The following is a 16,929-nucleotide window of genomic DNA, read 5'->3' as shown; positions in this document are numbered from 1 at the left end:
GGAGAAATCCATAGAAATGTAATTTCAGTCGTTCCGTTATTTATTAAGCTCACTGGAGCAGAAGAACAATTCTTTTGATTGTGAATAATGCCTGATTGGTGTTTTTTTCTATGATTTGGAACAATGAGTTTACATCCTGGCCCAGGTCATTGTGTATGTGAAGTACATTGAGCGAGAATTCCCGTTAGCGATGTGTAGAGCTTGTGTGAAAGGCGGGCTCGGTCGGCACCTGTCCGTCGAGGTCGAAGGCCAGGCAGGCGATGCCGTGCGTGTGCACGTCCTTCAGGATGGACACTGTCTGTACCGTGTATGAGTCCCACACGCAAATGTAGGGCTCCTTGCCCACCTGCCCCGTGGCCACCAGCACGCGCTCCGGATGAAGGGCCAAGCTGGAGACAGACCGAGAGAAAGGGAGCGAAAGTTTGATCAGTGTTTCCCAATCTGGTCCTCGGGGACCTGCAGTCGGTCCACGTTTTTTCGTGCACGGAGCTGGACCCTCTGGCTGGGAAAATAAAACTGGAAATATGGAAGCAAATCATTTGACATGTAAGAAGCATTCATCTACCTACAGTTTTCTGTTTGTTTTTTTTTTTATGTATCATACTACTATTTCGTTTACTGTTCACTTTGTTCTCTGGTGACAGCATCAGATGTTGTGCCAATAAAACTCCTAGAAGTGCTGCTGACAGGGTGAGAGAGAGAGGGAGAATGAGGCGCCTGGCAGAGCGGCTGCGACGCGTAAATAACGTCTCGCCGGCTCCTCCTGACCTGCGCCACAGACAATGGGCGCCTTTTAAGAGCCGTTGGCTTCAAACACTTAGCAAGCGGCGTATTAATTACAGAATTCTGGAGAAAAACGAATAGGAAGAAAACAAAAGACAACTGCAATGCTGTCTGAAGTTTACAGTGACTGGCAGTTTCTCCTATGTGCTTTCAGTCTGAATCCTTAGTGACATTACCCCAGGCAGTGACTTTCAGGTCATTATATCCTGATAATTTTTTTTCAGCTGATAGTCTATAGTTACAAGAAGGTAGCTGTGGAGAACACTGAGGCAACTGGTTGGTAACAGATGTGCTTGTCACCGTTGACGTGTATACGGTTCAGGCGACCCTACTCGCTGTTCTGCATTGACACCTGTCTGTAGATACACCTGTGATATGTTTGTATAGACCGCTAGCAGAACTGGCAGGAAGTGGGCTTCTGAAAATCTGCACAAAAGGAGCAGAAATAAGCACATGGTGACTGCAATGCCTGCCCTAGACTCCTTATGAATGGTGCTTGGCCTCAGGCCACAAGCTCCAGTTAAACTTCACATTTCATTTGCATCTGTCTTTGCCATTTGTGGCTCCAGAAGCTTCAAGCAATCTCTAACAAATGAGGAAGAGGGAAGCAGCCTGCTTTGCAAATGGAGGGGACAGGGAATGGGGGTGGTACAACGAAAGTCATCCCTTGGGGAAAACAAGTGGCACCCGTCTGGGTAACTCAGACACGGCATGCAGGGTGCCCGTGTTACACCCACATGGGAGTATTGTGTCACATCGTTAATAAACGGAGCCGCCCTGCCCTTCACACTGGTTATACTGGGCACACTGGCTTTCAGGCTGGAGATCTGAAAGTCCAGCAAAGTGGCTATTGCACATCCACTGACTTCTGATGCTAAATGAGCAAACACCTGGCGTAAGAGCATAGTTTCCGCTTTATGACCATTGTTATTTGCTCCTATGGCTCCAGGGAAACTATCACTATTTATGCAGCAATAGGCACACAGTTATTTCACACCGGACTTATGTTTTTCTTAGTGAGACACATGAATAATTAAAGAAGATGCCTAACAGCTTTCTTTTAGCACCTGGATAGAAATAAAATGAAAGAGTGCAGTTCAGACTTATGCTATGTACCGGTATGGCAGTGAAGATAGTGAATAACATTCAGCAATTAGTAGCAATTCATTGTCTGGGTATAATTCGCCAATCCTCATCTGTTAGTCAAATTAAATTCTCCCCTATTGCACAACGCAACTGCAATTCTGAGGACACTTAACTCTGCTCATTAAAACGTGGGAAAAGACACCTCTGTAAAATGTTAAAGCTGTTGCTTGACAAGGCGCAATGCTCTGCTAGCAGAATCCAATATCAGCCAATTAGAGACTTTGCACTTTTCCTTCACTGAAGTGTTCTTACAGCACTCACCAAATATGAACATGTATTAGCATTCACTACATGTTTAAGCTAAACGTTTTATGGGGACATCCATCTCCCAGATGCATATTCTGGTCAAGGTCATGGGAGGAGTGAGCATTCACCCAGGAAAGGATGTCAATCCATCATGCACATGCAAATGATATACTACAGGGAATTCAGAGGCATCAATTATCCTGCATGCCTTTAGACCACAGGAGGAAGCCAGTGCAACATGGGTAGAACATGCAGAGAACTCCACACATGCAGACAGAAGAGGAAGGATTTGTTGTAGCTCTAGAACAAAGTGAAATTTGTAATCTTTGAGTCTGAGAGGTATGAGGCAAACTGTGTTACCCAGTGTGCCACTTTTTGGGGGCATTATTAATTAAATATTTTGTATGCGTGTGTCATTGATGCTGACTAAACTGCTTCTGACAGTTAATATTTCAAAATTCCTCTAGAGAGAAGTTTTTCAGCATCTTTAATGCACCACATTTCTTATTTCAGTAGCTCAAGGGGACTCTGCATTTCCTGACCCATAAGAAATACCCACAGAGACTTAACACCATTAAAACCTTTGTGATCTCTTGGCTATCAGGAAGAGCTGAGACTCCTTTTCCCGACATAATACCTGCTATTTATCCCGGTTTTTTTCCTTAAGCTTGCTCTTTCCCTTGCACTGCAAACCAGGTTCTGACAATTGTTGCCAGTCTAAAAGCCTGGATTGCAGGCCTTGTGAATTATAGCACAGAAGACAGGAGAACAAAAACGCAAATGTCTCAGTTTTGGTGGAAAAGATTTCCTACAGGGTCTGTGTCAGAAGATTGTAGTTCTCCTTTTGTTGTTGTTGCTCATTGGGACTGAAATTTGTAATCAAGGGATGTCATGTTCTCATTACAAATATTACAGTGAGCTGAGATACATTTATGTCTTACAAATGAGAATTATTGTCTGGAGCTCCCTGACCCACCAAGTCCTACCGCACCCCCCTGGGGAGGATTCTTCTGAGCACGGCTTAGAAAGAAGGCCTTTGGGAAGAAAAGCCAGAATGCTGGGGGGGTTCCCGTTCTTAGTTCCACATTAATCCATGACACAATTCCATCGTAGCCACAGGAGGTAAAGGGTGAGTGAGGTTCAGAGCTTCCTGGGTGTGACAAGCGAATTGCAGAATGATACATGATGGGGGAAGTAGTAAGACTCAGGAAGCCCAGCTTTGGTCTCTGGCCATTGAAGGAGTGGGGATGGCGGGACTGATTCTTAGGGGCTTTCCTCTCCTTTCTCAACATCTTCATGCAGCAGGATCACTTCCCTCTCCAGGGAACCCCCTCCACCATTTTAAATAGGACTGCTGGACCCCTAGGGATGTTTAACCTCCAAACAGACATACAGTACATACACATACATAACCTGAAGTGATCCTGAAATGTGCCAGCAAAAAATTCAGCAAAGAGCCAGAGCTTCTGGGTGGCATTAAGCTTACCCATATCTCCCTTGTATTGAATATACTTCACAACCCAGTTTCTCTTCACATCTGCTAAGAATTATATAACCACGCATTTAAGCTCCACTGGAAAAGAATAGCTCTGTAGGAGCTCATGGCTTACCCACCTCACACAAAGCTTAGCATACTGTGAAGAACAACAGTGTGGTATGCCACAAAATCCCCTCAACAGGCCGCTCACGGTGCGGTTACTGGTAGGGCATGTTGGCACAACATTCAAAGGTCATCGAGGTCATCATCTCGAGCATACTATGAGCTGCGATGGCTCATTTAGTCAGATGAACTGATGCCACATCACTTGAAACCTCACAACTAGGATGGAAGACCCAGAGCTCATCTCATGAGATAACTGCTTGTACTGCTTTCATCATAACCTCAACATGTGCACTACCTTTCCCAGTTGGTACAAACAGATAATCCCCGTAAGAATGGTCTCATAATTTGTAACTCAAAAATGGTATTTTAACTCTTCTGAGTCAGGATTCAACTCTCTGCTTTGTTAGGACAACAGGCCGCAGAGCAGAGATTTTGATTGTGTTGCTCAGCTGCTTCAATCTGATGCAGAGCAGTAAATTGGTTTCATGCTGAGCAGAGATGCTTCATTGATTATTTTGGCGAGGCACTCAAACACTGAAGTGCTCAAGGGGTCAGTCTTGTCATGCCATGCACCAGAATCTAAGAAACACAGCGCTGTGGCCTGCAGCTGTTATACCCAAGGGTCCCGCGGTGTAACATTTAAAAACAGGAGGCAGGGCTCTCTGCATCCTGGCCACGCTACACAGCCACTCGCAAATTAACAACACTCTGCTGATTCCTTGTAGGCACAGCGCGGTACTAAGAGATCATTATGAAATCACTGAAAAGAGCAACAACAACAATTTACACTGCGTATGACAAAAGCCATGACATCAAGTTAAAACAGTCCAGACATTTGCAACAGGAAAGCACCCTGCAAAAATGACTTTCTTAGTGTTCAGTCATGCGGGTTAAAGGGATGTGCATGCAGGACTGTGACTGACTGGCTGCCCAGGCATTGAGGTCGAGGGGCTGGAGTATTAAAGAGCTTCTGGCAGCTGTGCGGGCAGGCAGCCTGGCTGCATGCATGCAGAGCTGTTGGAGAGAGTCCGCCCTGCTGCCCAGGGGGAGGCCCCTCTGGCTTTTTCATTAGTGCGGAAGCAGCGCGGTTCTGGCAGGAGGATAATCCTTCTGAGCTCTAATAAAATCAAATCTGGATAGGGGGACAGATGGATGGGCGTAAATCAAATGCTTTAAACTGCAAAAACGCCCCCCATGCACGTGTAAAAGGTCAAGCAGGAGCACTGTGGATCTTGTCTTTTCTCAGACAGAATAGACTGTGTAAAACCCTCCATGCCACAGAGCAGAAGGATCAGCTGTGAAGCAAAGTCCAACCCACCCCCTATAAAACAGGTTAAAAGTTCAGGTAATGTAAAAGAACAAACAACATCCCCAAACATCACTGCAGTCTGTCTGACCTGCTGTTAGACAAACAGCTAAATGGGGTACAGAGTGCACCTTCCGTTGAACAGTGTTCTCCCAGCAGTTCATAAATTGCACAGTTCTGACACGTCACTACACCAAATATGCCTTTGCTCTTCTGAGCCTTTTAGACATAATAAAATAAACTTCCTAAATGCAACTGCTTCCAAGGTAAGTAGATTCACAAACTCTGAAAACTCAAGGAAACACCTGTGGATTTCATATTGCACCAACATTTAATTATTCCCTCGGATTGCCTCTCCGCAATCCCATTTGCGTTAGTGCTCTTAAGTGAGCCGATTGTCACACTGGGCCTGTGCTGTGAGCCACTGGTCTTTCAGTGCTCTGTAATGGCTGAGTTAAGGGCAGGATACTCCCTGTGACTCGCTACCGACACTGAGGTAAGAGCAAGGAGGGCATCACTGTGCAGAACTCCATGAAAGTGTTCATAACAGCAAGAGCTTCTGATAGGATGAGAGGTTTCCGCTGCAACCTGGCTTGGCCAAGTTTACATGTTCTCCCATTTTTTGTGTGGCTTGCTTTACCCTATGACTATGTCACTCAATACACATGTGCTTGCTTTATACCATAAGACTCCCAGGACAGGATCCAAATCACTAACAGCCTAACTGGATCAGCAGTTTTTGGAAATTACTTGAATGGAAAATTAACTGTTTACAAACGTCATGCCAAAGAAGTGCATGCAAAAAAGAACTAATTCACTGCTGCTCTCCTCAGCTGGACTCCTCATTGAAGCCATTTGATTTTCTGCAGTTGAATTTAACGGCAGTGTGCCTAGTTTCACGCTGCTTCATGGCTTCCTATGTGTGTGTTTTTGATGAGATGCACTGGCACGCTCAGTCAGCTTGCCGCTTTCCTATCAGCTTATGCTTTATATGAATGGACAGCATTTGGCTGCAGTGTCCCTCTGGCGCAGCGACATCCTGGCATCAATTACACTTCTATTAGCTAATGAAAGCGGGCAACCCCTTTTAAGGAATGACCGGTGCAGTGGTGCACTGCAGTGTGCCGTCAGCGAGCTTGAAATACGGCCATCCCGTGCAGTGTGGCCATGACGTTTTAGCAGGCATTGCAGAGGATGAGTTCACTGGGTCCATGAGTTCACTGGGTGGCCACAAAGCTGAAGGGAGCCTTTCATAGTGAGTCCCTGCTTTGGGGAGCTACATGGGGCTGGAAAGAAGCTCTCTGTGATTAACATATCAGAATGTGAGCCATGACGACACACACACACACACACACACACATGCAAACAAAACTAAAATATGGATACTGGTAGTGATTAAAAAGTTTCAGCACTTAATTTTTGCTGTTGTTAAAAAGCCATTTGTTTTTGCAGGTTAAGTTTCTTTTTTGCACTTTTGTTCACACAGTGGAATTGATTCTAGTCCCCTCACCTAGTTTGCTAAATACACTAAAGCAGCTGTCACCTTGTCCGCTCCTGCCTAGGATTATAAGCAAGGAAAGGATTAGCACGTTTCTAAAAGCAGGGGCCCCCTGACAAAATGTCACCTTGGGCCCCCTGCTAGGGCTGCCACTTCCAGTCTGAAGAAATACAGAATATGGTGGAATTTGCCATGCGAGGGGTGGGGTTGAGGCGGTCCACCATGGATATAATATTTCTGAGCGTATTATTTATTCTTTTTGCATATTGAGGGGCCCCTAGAAAGTGCTGCCCCCCTGTATCTGCCAGGGTATCCATGCCCCTTCAATGCCCCTGCTAAAACTCTAAAACTCAATATTTATCCCCCCCAGATTGTAAAAGGAATATCTAACCCTTCCATTGCCACCAAAACTGAAGGGTGATCTGCCTATCTGTGACGACAATTGACACGGAAGGGCAAAGTGAAATATGAAAGGTGAAAGAAAGACATTCTTCATTTCTTCAGCAGCATTGCTAAGGTTTTCTTCTGGGGTTTGATGAACAGCTGAGGCATGAGAAGCTGGTTAATTCCAGCAGGTCAGTTACTGTAGCATGTCTGACTGGCAGCTACAGGTCATGAGGTACTCTCTCAGTGTGCAGAGGCAGGAAACCACACTGCTGCATGCATCACTAACTCTGAGGTGTGTGGCTCAACGTTAACCCAGCACCTCCCTCTAGCTGTGCAGACTAGCACCCACAAACCGCCTACTGACATAACATACAGACTCAAAATGGTGCATGAAGGGGGAAGGGGGGCACTGTGATGCTTACTAACATGGACTAGCAATCTGAAGATTTCTGGTTTGTGGTCTTGATGTACCTTTGATTGGCTTAACCTGAATTGCTCCAGTAAAATATGTAAATCTGTGTAAATGATTGTTCTAGGTCAAAATATGAGCCAGACAAACATAATACCATTATTATGCTCCATTCCTAGTTATCAAAACATTTAGTTTTCACTGTGGCTATAGGGGGAGCTCCAAGAAAATCCCAACCACTTGCATGACATAATTTGTCATATCTTTATATACTCAGGACAGGCATTAGCCTTGAACATTATATTTCATAGCAGATCTTTACTGCTATACCAAGTTGATGCCCAAAATGTCAGCATATAGGATTTAAACCCAAGTGTGAAATTGTTCTTCCTAAAACAACCTTCCAGTATACCCTGTTTCATTCACACAAAGCCTGGAGAGCATCCTATCACAAGAAATGAAGGCGCTGCATGCTTACCCTTTTAAACTGTTTAAAAATTTGCCTGAAGTTTTGCACTAAAGTGCAATTGTCAACTTTCTGCCATAACGCTGGGTATCTCATGTCAAACATAGGCCATGCTTCAATGAAGAAAGCAACCGTCCTCTGTTTGCCCTATCAGCACTTGTATAAACAGATAGTAGAGGTGAGAGTCAAACTCTGACCCAAGAATGATCACCATAACTGCATCCGAATGGCAAACCAACAGCATGCAGTATGGTAATATTTCCTCATCTGGAGTTTTGCCAGATGGGAGCAGATTTCCATGGAAACATTAGCCTGTTCGAAAAACTGGGACATTGCATACACATACTATAACCTGAGGGCTGTGTACGTAGAGCTTGTGAAAATGATCTCTCATTAACTGATTAACAGTATAAATCCCAATGCTCAATGTATTTTTACACTTCATTACACATCAGTGATGGAACAACTTGTTTAGATTTTTTTAACAAAGGAAAAAAAGCAACTGATGGTTCTGGTTCATCCTGAGAGCTCCGAAGAAAACTTGAGCCCAAACGCTGACTCACAGAACCATAGCCATGCTCTGAATTACGATGTTCTCAGCTGCAAAGCGCATGTTATGAAGCCTCCAGATAAATTTTCTCTCTCCCTCCATGATCTTTTCATGAATGGACCTATCCCAACATTCCCCACCTCCCACAATTTATACAGTCCATAGACAGTGTCTAAGGTAACTACTTCATTGGCATACTCTTGTACTGGAAGCAGCATCTGGCTGAGTTTAGGCAGCCTGGAAGCTCTGTCGCAACCTAGTTCATGGTAAGCAGCTTGGCGTCTAATGAATGAACTGTCGATTGCACCGTCTGTGAGATCTTGGACTGAATGAGCTAAAAAGGTTGGCCAGAAAAAGCTAGAAATACCCCAATAACAAGCGCTGATACATCCCCTCTCATTAGCAACAGGGTTCTAGAACCAATCACATGGTTAAGTCCTACAAAACATAAGCTTTTCTGTTTATATGTATGTGCATACAAATAACACGGCCTTTCAACTACTGATGATTTTTCATGAAAAATTCCTTGTGTTTCCCTTTTCAAGGGTATTCAAGGGTGTAATGACTTTTTATTATCTGCATCTATTATATTATGCAATAAGATGCAATCGTAGGTGTTTGCTGTTCCACTTTCAGGCTTTCAGATATGAATGCAAAGAGGACCGCCAGCCTGAGCATATATATGTCCACACATTTGGTTTCCCACATTTATGACAGGGATAACACCTCTGACAGCCAAATTTTCACTACTATAGCTTAACAAATGGAAGTATGCAATTACAGAGATGATGATTCTCTTGTCTAAATGCTTATGCAGACAAAGCCAAGCCCAGGCTGACTCATTTGTCTATGAAGCTGATCAAGACTGAGGTGGAAGGTAAAGAAAGATGAACAATGCAATGGAGGGGTAGTACTCCTCATTAAACACAGCTTTGATGGTCTCATCTGATAGGACATCAGCCACAGATGCTCTGTGAATCTCTCACTGAGTCCTCTTTGTTAATAAACCCTCACCTGACAACTGACTTTGACTGACTCATGGGTTGCTCTGGTCCTGACCTAATACATTTTCCAGGAAACAGAAAAATGAGGAGCTTTGGCCCCAGCCTGTGTGAATTATATTGCACGACACAATAAGCAAACCATGCAATCCAAAGACATGCAGTTAGACTAGCTGGTGCCTTTAAATTGTCCAAGGAGTGAGGCTGTGTGTGAGAGTGCATGTCTGTGCCCCGTGATGGACTGACTTCCCTTCCAAGTGCGCTTAGCCAAGCCTTGGGCCCTATAATGCCTGGGAAAGTCTCCAGGCTACTCTGCTAGCCTGACCACAATATGTTGTTAGAAGAAGGACGGATAATAAGCTGAATCAATACAATTTTAAATAATATTTTTAAAAATAAATTCTTAAATGTAATAAATAAACTGCTTGTTAAAGGGAAATGTGATTTACAGTATATAAAAATGACTAGATACATCATTTTTATTCTTCAGTTCAGGACAGCCTCATGAACTATTCGTTTTTGAGGAAAAAACTGTCTGGGATGAAGGAGGAATAAAAACCCAGAGTGTAGGAAGGCTCTGATTTCTGTAGTGTGAACGCACTTTACAAGAAAGTTGTTAAATTTGCCTGGATTTCTGTGACACAGAAAATGAAAAGCTGAAAAGGTGTGAACCATGAACTTGTGGAAATGGAGAGGGAACAGCTGGAAAAATGGCAGGAGCTAATTTTTGGTAAATCTCTAATCTCTTTACAGGTTAGCTCTGTTAAGCAGAAAGAAAGGAAACAGCACAGTTTGCACCTAAGGCATGAAAATATTTAGAAGATGTACCATCACAAGATGGGCAGTACTGGAAGCTGAGCCCTGGACATAGATATAAGTTGTTGTTGTAATCTGAAGTTCTGCCGATCTCTAGACTGGTGAAGGCAAGCATGAATATCTGATTTCCTGCAGCATCAAAGCTTTGACTCCTGTAATCATCAGAACCCTGCAAGCCTTGTCTTCATTAAACTGATCAAGGTAAGATTGTTTGTTTATAAGCACTCTCAGGACTGATCCAGAATTCTATGGTACTGTGCTTGTAGTAGAATGAGAAATACCTGAACTGAGCCTTTTGGGGAACACATACGAAATGCCCAAGAACCCAGATACTTAGGGGGTTCCATTCGCTACCTAGTATACCTAGCATGCGTTGGCTAAAGCTGCTGGAAGAGACATAGGCGAAGCCTGAAGCACAATGGCAGTGTCTGAGCGTAGGCCTGATAGCCTGTGGCAGGCTAGCTGGAGCTGCTCACAGACAGTGAGGAGGTGGTACAGCAAACCCAACAATCTAATATTCTTATTTCAGCCACACATAAAGCTGAACACTACACACACACACACACACACACACACACACACACATACACAACAGCAAACACAGTACCAAATTTGGGATTTGAAGAATGTTAAATATTAAATTAAAACCCTGAATACTAAATCACAAAATTGTTATAAATAACTCACCAATAGCACTGCAAAATCTAATTTCTTTGCATTGTATTTTTACAGCAGCTTCAAGTTATTACATAATCCTACCAATGCAACCTGAATGGCACCAGAACCTGTCAGGTATGGGTGGTTACCCTCCGATAAATTAGCTTTACCAGCAATCTGATATGAATGAATTGCCTCTGCATTCATGTGTGAAAATGCAATTAATTACCTTATGGTCCACAAAAAGGTGTACTTGCGGAAAGTGAAAAATATAATTACTGGGGTAATAAACAAGCAAGTAATTAAGTACTGTTCTGAAACCATTTCCGTTGTGATTGTTTGTGTTCCTAAAAAACATAAATGGAGCTGTACAAAGGACACTACTATTTTTTTCTAACATAATCAGAAAGACCATAAGCTAATTCCCAGTGCCTGCCTGATGGAGCACCTCCCTTGTGGGGTTACAACATGCTTCACCTTATATGGCTTGGCCATTCTACCTGCAGTTCTGTCTAGGTAATCTATTTGAAGCTAAGCAGGTTTGAGGTCTGGTCAGTAGTGGCCAACAGGGTATACCCCATCCTGTGGTCCGTGTGGATCCCAATGCCCCAGTCCAGTGATGGGGACACTGTGCGGTAAAAATGGTGCCGCCCTTCAGATGAAACGTAAAAATGAAGTCCTGACTCTCTGAGGTCATAAAAGATTGCTGGGCATCTTTCGAAAGAGTAGGGATGGTACCCTTAGGTCCCAGCTAAAATTGCCCACTGTGGCCCTTTCAAATCTGGCCTCCTAATCATCCCCTATGTCTAATTGGTAAATTCTATCCTGCTCCTTCACCACCTTAGTTACTATGTGGTGAGCGCACTGGTGAAGAATAGCTGCCGTTGCATCATCCAGGTGGGGGCTGCACAGTGGTGGTGGTTGAAGTGGCTCCCCATTGATTCTGTAAAGTACTTTGGGTGTCATAAAAAGCCCTTCATAAATGTAACATTCATTCATTTACAGGGATACCAGGAGCAATGCAAGGTGTTGTGGAGCAGTAAAAAGTTTGGTAGTTAAGAACAAGGTCTTTTTAGAAACCCTATATAGGGCTTGATATTTCAGCCCAAACAGAGAAGCTCCTTTTCTTCTATCCAATTGTGTTTTCTGGGGAGTTTCAGGAAAGAAATTGTCATTTGATAAACAGCACTGAAATCTATTTATACAGTTCAGAACCTCAATCTGATGCCTCTGTTTATCTTTAAACAAATCTATTAACGATCCAAATTCAATTTTGGGTTACCTTTGCCCATCTCTCAAAGCCCTTTATTCCAGCGCCTTCTGCCACAATGGCAATTCCAGGAAAACATCTGCACTAATGCATTCTGAGGCAATCTCAATCACTCACAGAAACACAGTGTGTAACGATCGACATACACAGCTCAAGATATCCAAAGAAGCAGCATTACCGTCTCATAAATCAAACAAAGAAGTATAACACACATATATGTACATGTTACTTTCCTGTGACCGCTCTCAGTGGACAGATACGGAATTTAAAATTTACACTAATGAGAAAATCCAGACCTAAATTCTTCTGTGACAGACCACAGTATATATCACCACTATAGGCTGCAAAACCTTTAATTTGACATCTTATATATACTGCGCACTAAACTATGAATTGTATTAAATATATACATATTTACATATGTGTTACATATAGTTACATGTATTTCTTTATACAACCGCATAACCGGGGGCAGTATGGTGGCACAGTGGTTAGCACTGTGGCCTCACACCTATGGGACCAGCGTTTGAGTCTCTGGCATGGCTTTGTGTGTGGAGTTTGTATGTTCTCCCCATGGTGTCATGAGGTTTCCACTGCATAACTAAAACTAATTCAGCGCATATGAGAAAAGTATGGCTCGCTCATAGCCCAAAAGGTATGTCTCAGTTCGGAATATGAAACCAGAGATGGATCACCTCTGGAACAGCGTTTAAACTGAGCATTCCATGCGCAAGGTAATCCCAGGTTATGCTCTTGGTCCGCCAATGAATAATGTAGAGGAAAGCCAGCTGACTAGCGGCCATCTCCAAGCCGACCTGCACAAAGAGTGGCGGGTCATCATTGCGTCACTGAAATACTCCCCGTTACCAAAAGGTGAGCCGTAGGGGCAGCTGTGGAGAAGGACCAGGTGGCTGGCTGATACCCAAGGAGCCATTAAAGGTACAGAGTACAAAGAAATTTCCGGACACTATTATGTTTCTATTTATGTGTCAATATACATGCTTGTCAGTGGAATAAAGGCCTAAAAATGTGGCTGATGAAAGATCTGTTAAAAAAGCTCCTCCCAGTTTTCTGGTATTGCGCTATATTGTCTTTGAATTCCGCATGCTCTTCATACACCATCTCTTTATTTTAGAAAAACTCAGCTTTGCCAGGCATAAATAGCCCAATACTTGGATAGACACAATCCTCTTGGTCTTGTGAAAAGATTCAATGCAGCGATTAGTCCTCTGTAGTACCAACTATGCATGCTAGCAGCCCAGTGGCTTTGAAGACAGTGGATAGACCACTTAGGAATTCAAAAGAGGCTTCTGGTTAACCTTGAGTCACATGTGTGGGGCCATGAGGTGGGGTGTGATTTGTCTCTTCTGTTGGGTTCAGAAATAGGGCCAGCAACCAAAGGGAGTGCTTCACCTTAACAGGATCAACCAAAAACACTCTGCTGCTTAGAGAGAAATGCAGCAGATAAAACAGAGGGAGCACCCACTGCGTGTTTCAGGTGTAGCTAGACATTCTCAGCCCCTTGACAAAATGTCACCTTGCACCCCCCCCCCCCCCCCCCACTAAGGTTGTCACTTTCAATATTGAGAAATACCGGCTCCCCACAGAAAAAAATGCAAAGTGGAGGCATAATTTTCCCCAAGTGTATTATATTTTCATAATCAGGGGGCCCTATAAAATGCTGGAGCTCCTGAATCTGAAAAGATATCCATGCCCCTTCAATACCCCTGTTTCAGGTTACCCAATTAAAACACCACAAAGGAGTGCAGAGGAGTTCAGTAATTAAGACCCACAGTCCTTTGCCTGAATCCATAAGGACCATTCCTGCCATAGCTATCCTTCAAGTGGCTCTTGCCATTCCCATGAACACAACCAAGAAGCACACAGGAACCCCAAAGCCAGAATGACTGATTTCCAGCAAAACACTTCAACTCCTGTTCACCCATTTTCATTTGGGAAATATCCCTATCTCATTGACTCACTCTAAGAATTGGTGCCACAATTAATGATCTGTTCTACAAAAGTGCCAGCCATGATTGTGAATATTCAATGGAGAAGAATATGCAGCTCTCTGTGAATGATTATTGGTGCCAAAAACAGTTAGCTAAATAGAAATGCAAATAATGATTCTTGTTAGACAGAATAACTCACTCAAATAAATATGGATAAGATCTAAAAAAATAATAACTTGTAATGTTTTTTCAACATTTTGTGCGCCTAGTTAAACATATGGGTAACTACAAAATTACTAATATGTTCTATTAGTTTGGAAACACTAAAACAGTTATACTTACTAGACAGAACAAGCGGAACTAATAAAAAAGAAAGTTGACGGACGCTCAAAATAAACCGAAACCAAATCTACACCGCTGTACTGCCGACAACTTGCCGGGCTCTGTCGCTGTCCAGCTGCCGTAGTTCCTGAACGTTAACCCTGCCGGGACATTCTTGGCTATAATTCAACATTTTTCCATTAACGACCCTTTCTCAAACCAGGGGTCCCTTTCCTATCCTTTCAAACACATTACAGCCATAGAATAAAGTAAATATCTGTTCTCCTTTACCGAAAAAGACGAGCGGACGTCGCCGCGGACACGAAACACCATTAATCGCAGCGGCGCGAGCGCCGTTTGAATCTCGTGAAGCGGGATTACCTGATTATGTCATCGTTGTGCCCCAAGTAAAATTTCTGCTTGTGCTCCCTTGAGTTGTAAACTACTCCCACACCAGCCACGAAATAGACTATTTCCTTTGCCGCCGTGTAGTACAGGTTGTTGCGGCACTGATGTCCCCGGTAGCCGTAGACCCATTCAAGCCGTAGATGACAATTCGGAGCTGTTCTGTCAGCCATGTCCGTAATTATCTTCCCAGACTCTATATTCTGATGTTTGTTCATTCACCACACAAACCTTCATTCAGTCCTTGGATGGCTGGTTTTGGTATCAGCACATATCACACTTCCAAATGAATGTCTGTGAATAAAACTAAACATTTAAATGTCTGAAGTCCAGTGTGCTTTCAAAAATACTATTGTTGCATCTTCTGTTGATTCCGGGGGACACTAGGCTTTTTAAATCGGCCAACTAACACTTTACAGCTACCGATCGCCTCTCTACTTCTACCCACTCCGGCCCCGTGCAAGCAGCTCTGCTGAAGACTGATTCCAGGTCCTGTCAAATCCTATAAACATGGAGTTTTCGCATTACTTTACAAGCACCGCCCTGAGCGACGCCTTCACCGCTGAATGATTAATGGTCTGACCAATCAGCATCTCTATAGATCCTAGAGCAAATGAGAGAAAGTTCGCCGACCAAAGACAGACCACGATGGGACGGATTTATTTCCACCCAGTTATCACAGTCTTTCACCAATGATGTGCCTTGCAGAAGCGGTGACAACTGTCTGTCTGGCTAGTGAAGGTGTAACTATTCCCATGCCAGCTGCGAGTACAAAAAACTATGAATGTATGCAGGGCATGCAATTTAGAATTCACTTGTGTATTCCTTATTTAGTACAATGATTTTATTCATTGTGCTGCGTAAATACTATGCATACCTAATATTTCTGCTACCGGGTATATTTTACTGAAGCGTACTCTTAGTAACCGTTGTTGCTAAGGGATGCTGCTGATATCTTTCGAGTATCTTCAATGAATGCTAAATAGCTAGCGATGACTTGAGATAGCTTTTAACTGGAAGACATATAAAGCATTTTTTTCCGAACCACTTGTGGGCTCATGAAGGTCTATTTCCACGTGCAAGTAATTTTTCCACTGAATATTTTGGCCTTTCTTGCAGCTGAAATCACACTGAGTACCTAGAAGCAAGCATCGTCCTTGAAGATTTTATCCTTAACCCTTGTTACGTCAAGCAGTTTTTCTAAATAATTTCTAGATTCTGAAATTTGAAAAAAACTACGAGGCGACAATTGTCAGGAAGCAACTTATAATTTAACATTGAGATATTGGGCATATATAATTGCTTAGAAAATGAAAGGTTACAGTTATACAATGTAATCTATATCACATAGAGATCATTTAAAGGACAGTCTTCAAAGGTGCAAATTCAGAAGATGTGGTAACCTAATGTCCAAATAATTGCATGAATTAATGGTTGAAATAAATAACAAATCACCATAAAAAAAACTGCGGCCAAAGTTTCCAACCAACTATGAGCCCCCTCTACAGCTGAATTGCTCAGTGTCGGAAATTATGTGGCCATGATTGTGTCTGCTGCACATACATCAAAACTGCTAGGTCGGGTTAATTACAGTTTCCCAGTAAAATTAAGTGACCAACCTCATAGAAAGTGTATTTTTTACAATTTTGGAAATTATAAAGTGTATATTTTACAAATCACTACTAGAATACAAGCGCTGTAGTAACAGCATTGGCTGATCCAGAAATATACGGTACAATAAATTACATTGCATCTGGTAATGTGAAAAATAAATCCACCGATTTATTATTTATTACCGAAAACTCCACAAATCAAGTGCATCTAACCATATTTAAATCAATGGATCTTAACGAGGATTTCATATTAATTTTGGGACTGAGGCGAAACCCTATACTAATGCCATTTTATAATTGAACCTTTTGTTGGTAGATTATACATGTAGTACAATTACATGTATTTAGTATAACATTTTAAATAACTTAAATCATTTAGAAGAAATTGTAAAGGAGTTTTTATTATGGAAGGATAAAATATATGTATTTCTTTTTTTTTCTTGGACAGGCATATGTATAGATAGCCTATATCTGCTTAGGACCCTTGGGTCCTCCGTTGC

At 42.8% G+C, this 16,929-nt stretch overlaps 1 protein-coding gene across 2 annotated transcripts in view; it reads right to left on the bottom strand.

Moving 5' to 3' along the window:
• eml5 (EMAP like 5) overlaps positions 1–15,300 on the bottom strand; it is a 53,881-nt gene extending 38,581 nt beyond the window's left edge. For both annotated transcript variants that reach the window (XR_011982576.1, XM_023828454.2), the window contains exons 1-2: positions 14,793–15,300; positions 230–389 (exon numbers count right to left, since the gene is read on the bottom strand). Coding sequence is in view for 1 of the 2 variants with exons in the window: in XM_023828454.2 (XP_023684222.2) it covers positions 230–389; positions 14,793–15,034 (402 nt within the window). In the remaining variant the exon portion in view is untranslated. The remainder of the gene's footprint in view (positions 1–229; positions 390–14,792) is intronic.
• Positions 15,301–16,929: the final 1,629 nt, after the last annotated feature.

This window comes from Paramormyrops kingsleyae, chromosome 14 (genome assembly GCF_048594095.1).
Source record: "Paramormyrops kingsleyae isolate MSU_618 chromosome 14, PKINGS_0.4, whole genome shotgun sequence".
Taxonomy (NCBI): domain Eukaryota; kingdom Metazoa; phylum Chordata; class Actinopteri; order Osteoglossiformes; family Mormyridae; genus Paramormyrops; species Paramormyrops kingsleyae.
The sequence above is the reverse complement of the archived record's forward strand: the minus strand, read 5'-3'. Positions and strand labels throughout refer to the sequence as shown.